The sequence below is a fragment of the Microchirus variegatus genome, assembly GCF_963457635.1.
Source record: "Microchirus variegatus genome assembly, chromosome: 1".
Classification (NCBI taxonomy): domain Eukaryota; kingdom Metazoa; phylum Chordata; class Actinopteri; order Pleuronectiformes; family Soleidae; genus Microchirus; species Microchirus variegatus.
The window spans coordinates 43,416,472-43,424,258 of NC_139802.1; the positions used below are offsets into that span (position 1 = coordinate 43,416,472).

General features: G+C 43.2%; 1 protein-coding gene across 1 annotated transcript; it reads right to left on the reverse strand.

Annotated features, from left to right (window-relative positions):
• Positions 1-221: 221 nt before the first annotated feature.
• skp2 (S-phase kinase-associated protein 2, E3 ubiquitin protein ligase) lies at positions 222-3,632 on the reverse strand (the record flags this gene model as incomplete). The annotated part of the gene is made up of 9 exons (XM_083910002.1): positions 222-441; positions 526-633; positions 717-768; positions 863-990; positions 1,111-1,209; positions 1,870-2,004; positions 2,091-2,237; positions 3,185-3,296; positions 3,392-3,632. 9 exons carry the CDS (start codon positions 3,630-3,632, stop codon positions 222-224), a joined length of 1,242 nt encoding a protein of 413 aa, XP_083766128.1.
• Positions 3,633-7,787: the final 4,155 nt, after the last annotated feature.

A 7,787-nucleotide genomic window follows, 5' to 3' on the forward strand; every position in this document is an offset into this window, starting at 1 on the left:
AAAATCGGTTTGTCCTGTTGCCCCCGCTGGTGAGTCTTTTTTCACATGGTCTAAAAATCACGGCGATTATGTCTGTAGCTTATAAGCCACATCTAAAAAAAGCCCTTTTTTTTTTTACGCGACTCAGTTCTGTGAAAGCAGCAAACGTTAAAAGGCCGTTTGTGTAGCAGCAGGAAATACTGACCCCTGTCTGTGAGAGTGTGTGTGCGTGTGCTGGGATTTTACAGCGCGAACCTCAGCCGACACCTGCCGCCGTACATGCCGCGGTCGCCGACGGCGCCCACGAGCGCGCTGGCGGGCGTGGGCCGGGCGATGCCGGAGAACGGCCGCGAGTTGACGGAGATGCGGGGCAGCTCCTTCTTCAGCGAGGCCAGCTGGTTGTCGGGGACGAGGCCGTAGACGTCCAGCAGGGACAGCGACGGCAGCGTCTTGCCGAGGTCACTGCGAGGAACGGAGGGTTAAGGTTTAGATTCGTCTGCCTCGGCGATTCGGGAAGGAAGGAAGGAACGGCGAGCGGCGACTTACGTGAGGGCGGCGAGGTGAATGTGGTAGCAGCGGCTCAGGGACAGATGCTGCAGGTGTTTGAGCTGAGCCAGGACGGGGAAGCTGTCGGCCATGATCAGAGTGCTGTCGCTGCAACACGAGAGGAAACGAGGAACAACTGTGAGACACCAACGACTTTCAGATCCACTTCACCTTAATGCGAACGCTCTTACCTTAAATCTAGCGTTTGAATGCGAGAACATCGGACCACCAGCACCTTCACGTCTGTGAACAGAGAGCAGTGTTACGGTGTTAGGTTCATCATGTGATACGGACGTCATACAGACACAGAATGGCGCCCGTGGTCCTGGTCGCTCACCGTCCAGATTCAGAGTCTCTCTGTAGCCGCTGAGGTTGAGGTGCGTCACGCTGGAGCTCAGGTTGGTCACCGCGCTCTTCACGTGAGAGCTGCTGAACTCACACCAGGACAAGTTCAGCTGCTCCACTCTGAGCGTACAGAAGAAGAAGAAGAAGGAGGAATAATAAAGGATTATTAATACACGGAAGCCGTTTGGAAAACAGGTGAAAACAGTGTCGTTGTTGTCGTCGTCGTCGTCTTCTTCTGACCTGGAGCAGGATTTGATCGCGTCAGCGATGGCGGCAGCAGAGAAGCCGGAGCAGCCGCTCAGATTCAGCTGCAGCAGGTTTGTGTTCTTGGCCAATGAACTGAGACACAGAGAGATCAATATTATACGCCACAATATCTCACAACACACCATTAATGCATGCACATTCTGCGATTGCGATTTTCTAAACCGACGTCCACTCCCATGCTGCTAAAAGCATTTAATACATGAAAAATACCTTTAAAAAACTGATCATAAACATGATTAATCATGAATTAACGGTGTTAAACACAAATAACAACAAAAATGCGTATTTTGTTGACTTTTTTTGAACAAGAATTAAGTTTTATTTGTAAGAACAACCTGTTTAATTATTTAGGGCCACTATTAACACACAAAACATAAAAATAAAGAGTATTTATTTATTTACTTATCAAGATCCAGTTATATATTGTGTTAAAAAAGTATAGATGTTTTTGCATATCATTTTTTAACTGAAAAAAGAAAAGTATGTTTCAGTCCACTAGATGGCGCCAAATGCTCACTCTCACAGGAGATGCTGTGTGAGAATTTTACAATACAAGATAACACAATACTCAGTATTATACAATATGGTGATAACATCTTATCATTGAGTCTCTGGTGATTCCCACGCTCAGTAAATTGAATAAGTCAGAATAATAATACTTTTCCCACTGTATTGTCTTGTTCAGACTATTATCTAAATCTGCTGTTTTTGAGGAAACGGCGGAACACTTACTCGATGATGGTGTCAGACAGCTGCAGACCCTCCAGACTGAGACACACCAGCTCTCTGCATCGACAGATGATGCTCTCCAGAGCTGAGGTGGGGATGATGGAACTGGACAGATCCATCTGCACCAACTGCAGAGGCCTGAACCGCCAGGAGGAGACGAGACGAGATTAAAGAATGGGTTTGGGTGAAGTTTTGCGTTTTCCACTCTGCGGACGTGGACTCACCCCGAGCCTGGGAAGTGCAGCTCCTCCACGAAGGAGCGAGGGCAGCGCAGCCTGCGGAGTCCTCCTGTTTTCAGAACCTGTCGCAGGGCCGAGTCCGTGTGAGTCAAACCCTCCAGATCCACGCTGTGCCACATGGACTCGTCGAACCTGAGACGGAAACACGGACGGGACATCAATGATGAATGTGACTATTCGTATTATACTTAAAAAGATACGATACAAATGTTTTTTTATCAATGATCGCACTTGTATATAAAAACAAATCTCTCTTCTCCAGCAACGTCCTAATTTTCTGCGCGTCTATATGTGAACCACGAGGTTTGCTGAAAGTGATGAAATTCATGAGGTTCCTTGAATGCATCTCAAAGCTGCTCCTCTAAAGGCCACATTATACTTCTATATACTTTATACGACTGCGTAATGCGTTATCCAACTGCGTAACCACAGAGACCAGTCGAGCCTTCATCGTTCTTCGTCATGGTGCTGGATACTCATTGCAATTTCCCGCCCAATCAGTAGGGGTCGCTACGCAAGGTTGGCATCCGAGAGAGAACGACTGTTGTCGTTGCACCTGAATAACATTGAAACAGTGGCCGTTTCTCACTTTTCTGTGTCCCGGAACACAGTTTTAAGATAATTTGGGGCACGAAATTAGCCATTTATAGTCTAAATATGTGATGTGTATTAAGATACGACGTCGAAAGTGATGAAATTCATGAGGTTCCTTGATACTTCTCAAAGCTGCTCCTCTAAAAACTGCTGTAGATCCAGCGGAAGAGATTACATTTACGAGGGTTGTTGAATGCATCTCTCATGCACTAGAATATTCTACGGTCAAATATTCACATAGCATTTTTACTCGACGTAACCATCCCTACTAACAGCAAGATTCCACAGATATTATAGGTGAGCACTTCTGAGAAGTTGGTAAAAATCGGTTTGTCCTGTTGGCAAAAATCACAGATTATGTCTGTAGCTTATAAACCACATCTAAAAGCCCTTTTTTTCCTCGGACAGTGTTTATGTGGTCGTTAAAGGCCACATAAACACTGTCCGAGGAGGAGGTTTTATTTGTAGAATCTGCTTAGACTCACACTAAACGGTGCCAGCGTTTGCAGATTCTGGACATCCTGAGGAGATCATGCAGGGGGAGGCAGAAGAGGATCTTGAGGAGCAGCTCGTCTGGTAGGTGGTCCCACGAAACGGCTGCAAATGAGAGAAAATAACACTCACAATAATTTTCTTGATCTTTCTTAAAATGTTTTCTTCGTAGGTCAGAAGAATCCTCCTCCTCCTCGTACCTGACGTGGCCTCCTTCCTCCTCCTCGGCCTCTTGGCCAGAACAAAGTGGCCGCAGTCGTTTTCTTTGCCCTTGCCGACGAGTCGCTGCAGCTTGTGTCGGGGCGAGCTCTGCTGGATGAGATCTGTCGGGGTGCACTCGGTGTCCAGACCCTCGCTCAGGCAGTGCCTGGACTTGCGCTTGATGGACTGAGCCAACATGGAGCCCTGGAGGCTGAGGCAGGGCAGCTCCTGCAGAGGCATGCTGGGAAAACGGGGAAATGAGTAAGTCAGTAACTGTCACAAGGTAGAAAAGTAGAAATAAGACAATGAAATACTTACAAAAAATATCTAATATTGGTTTATCGGACAGATTTTGGATATGAAATGTTTAATTGTAGATTCAAGCCTCTACAATGTGAAAAGAAAACTTATTAGAATGTGCACTAAACTGTTTACATGTCATCTATGGACACTCACTGGCCACTTTATTAGGCACGCCTGCTCAACTGCCACATGGCACCGATGCATTTAGCCGTGTGGACACAATCGAGAGCATCAACATGAGTGAAATCGCTAGAGTTTACAGAAAATAGTCTGCAAATACATAAGATATCAAGCATTTCTAGGTGAGAAAATGTTGTGTTGATGCCAGAGGTCAAAAATCAAGTGACCAGTCTGCTTCAAAACACAAATAATCCCTCATTACAGCACAAGATATGAAGGATTCCACCTTTGTGTGGTTATTATATGCATGTTATACTTAATAAAGTGACCAGAGTGTATTATGAAACTCATGTCTGAGCAGATGTGACAACACTTTTTTTTTTTTAGTAATAACAGTAATGGCATTGACTTGTGGTATTTATTGTGCTATTCGTTAATTGGAGTGGTTTGAGGGACCACTAAACTGGTTTTAGACTGGTTTTAAGTTACATCAGACAGACCTGGCAACCCTGTGCTCCCCCACACACACACACAGTGCTCTGCTCTACCCGCCATATTACTGCACACACTAGCAAGGAAACCGCGCAAACTGCGACACACACAGTCACATTCACTGCTTTAGGGTTTTAACACTAACATATATTTAAAACGAACTATTCATTATTTCACTAAATAGCGGATTAACGGATTAAAAGAAGCGGGAAGGAAGGAGGCACAGTCAGACTGATTTGAATGGAGGCCTGGCTGTGAGGGAAAGCGCGGTATCGATGATCGATTACTTCTGTTTAATGCTTAAAAACTACTTCACAGTCGTGATTTAAACTTAAAATAACAGTTTACACATAAAACTATGTGTTACGTTAGTGTAGTGACTCGTTTTTCTGGAATATTCTATCAAACGTGGAGCCCTCGGAGTTGCCAGAGTTCCACACGGGCAGCTCTGTGTTTGGGGCTAATTTCACTGTAATTCTGCTAAAACAGCTTTAAATTAATAAAGTATAATAGAGTGTGAGACCGTACCTGTCTGTGTTCATCTCTCCCGCTTTATTCTCAATGTTTTCCCGGTGCTTTTCTCTCTTTTTCCTGCTGCTTCTCACCGGGACGCTTTAACACTCACTGCCAGCAGCGGAGCGCCCTGTTTTTCATTTACTGCTACGTCACTGACGCGTCATCACGTCGTACGTACGTCATGACGTCGTCGGTCATTTGTCCAATAGTGGGGGGATTTTACTTTCCTTGTAAAATGCTCGTTTCCCACTGGTGTACTTTATTTTTTGTTGTTTATGTGTATGCAAATTATAGACTATTTTGTGGATGCGTTATATTTTGTTATATATATGTTAATGTATGTACATTAATGAAGGGGGAGAAAAAATAAAATAAAACAAAACAAAAATAACAAAACATGCTATTCAGCTGAAAGATAAGGACATTTTTCTTTGCTTCGTTAACACAGAGTGAGACATTTTTTGTTTTTATGAATGTACACATTCATAAACAAATTATGCTGACTCTAAACCAAACTTTGAACATTATTTGCAAAAGGATAACTGATAAATAATAACACCATTATTATTATTACATATTCATTTTATAATTAATCTTTTTTTTTTGTTGTTGTTTTATTGTTGTACATATCGACATTTTTATATACCCCTGGCAATAACAGTTTTGTTGTATTTACAGTGGTTAATAATAAAGTTATATTTTGCTTCGATTTCCGGCGCTTTTATTGTGAAAAGGCGGAAGTGGTGCTGTTGATGATGGTGAGACGCTGTTATTGCTCCTATCGCATCGTTACGGACGAGCGGAAAGAAAGAAACACAGCGAGCGACACACAGAACGACCGCCTCCCGCTGCGAACAGGTACCGTGTTCTCTCCCGTCAAACAAAAACGCCCGTTTTTACGTTTACGGCCATTGTTAAAATCAACCACGACGTTTACCTTTAACGAAACTGTTATTTTAACGCGTGAAAACATACCGACGCAGTCGGTACAGTTAGCTAACGTTAGCTGCTGCTCACTCCCACAGTGACGTGAACGTGCAGCAGCTAACGGAGACTCTGTGTGTGTGTGTGTCATCATAGTTTTTACTTTAATCTGGTGTGTTTACGTGCATATTTGGTGTTGATTTGGCACATTTAGCTCAGCATAATCCCGATTAAAGGTGGCTATTCTCGCTTTTTTTGGTGTAGGCGTAACAGCTGTTTTTATTTTCACTAAATAAACGTACAAAAATAAGCTGTATTTATTGCGTCTGATAAAGTAACGACACCTTTTTGGTGTGTTTAGATGCACTTTTACTGCTATGCTAGTGTCTTGGTTGTGTGTTGGTTATCCATCTGTGTTATTGTTTGTATTTATTAGATTATTGATTGATTTATTGATTGTTTCACACACACCAGGGAATTTCACTTGTTACAGGAGCAACAGTGTGAAATGCAAATAAGGAATAGGAAATAAGAATAATGGTGAAAATAGTTATTTATTTTGTTGTTTACACTGTGATCTGCACAGCAGTTATTTAATATAATGTACCCCAGTATTTATAGATGCTACTCATGTCCAAAATGTGCCTTTAAAGTCACAAATACAGAACATTTTCCATAGAAAATAGCATAAATATATGTAAATAACGGACACCTTTGACTCCAGAGAGAACATGAGAAAGTGATTACTGCACAGATTTAATTCATTCATCAGCTTTCAGAGAGATAATGGCGGAAACGGGGTCCATCAGATGGTTATTGATGAAGTGTCGGGTGTGTGTGTGTGTGTGTGTGTGTGTGGTGAGAATACGTGCAGTGCTCCATCAGTGGGCTGAGCCCTGTTTCCATAGTTTCATCACTCTGCTGTGACGTCAGCACAGACCCCCCCCCTCCCCTCCCTCATTTCCTTCCTCCTCTTCCCTGTTATTTTTTTCTCTGTTATCAGAGATGAGTCATCGTGGCAGCTCCTCAGCTCGATGACTGTCGCTCTGTAATTCATATAAGCATCCGCAGCGCTGCTCCAGGTAACTATGGCACCGTGGGTGTGTTGCGTGTGACGGGGAGCTGCGTTTGCTTTTAGTGATGCTGCAAAGTTTCAGTTAAAAAATGTGCTGCAACAGAATATTGATAATTATTGTCATTATTGGGTTCATGAAATTGCTGGAAATGTCATATTAAATGGCCTGTATTTGAAAATGACACACACTTTAATGCTTATTCACACGCTGCAGACACAGCTGTCAGGAGTGTGGGCTTAAACGTCTTAAATGCCGGGAATCAAACCCACAACCTTCGAGTTGAAAGACAACTCGCTCTATCGCTGAGCTGCCCGTTGCCCATATTAGTGTTTCCCAAACCTCAGAACAAAGCAATTAAATAAACCAGGAAAATTTCACATTTTAAAGGGGAATTCTGGTATTTTTCTACCTTCACCTTATGTTTATGTATGTGTGTGTGTGTACGTGAATATAATGCACTTACAAAAGGCTTTATAATCGGTCCAGTAGGTCAGCTAACAGCGCTAAAGTAGCTAACCGAGCCAAACGGTGCCTGGACGCCGGTGCCACGGCGCGTAAACATGACATCACACTCGTCTTTTTCCGGTCAGTCGTCGTGGAAACGCGTCGTACGTTAATCTGCGTTACCACGTTTTACTAAACGTTTTAGCCTGTCGATTGATTCTGAACTGTTGGGTTTCACGGATCACTCATTTCCAAAGTTGCCGTTTTTTTTTAAAGTTCTGACTTGGACAATGGACACTGTCTATATTTATGTTTGAAATGTAATTACAAAAGGCTTCATAAGTGCGGGCGGCAATTGCTGTAATTGAATCAGTTAGATTCTGAGTTATCTCCATTTATAAAGTGCTCGTTTTTGCCAGTAAATAGCATCGAATTGTTATTGTCCGACAATACAACGCTGGTGGAAACACAGCACCGCTGTCAACAACACGTCTTTCTCGTCTCCTTTTGTGACTCGCAG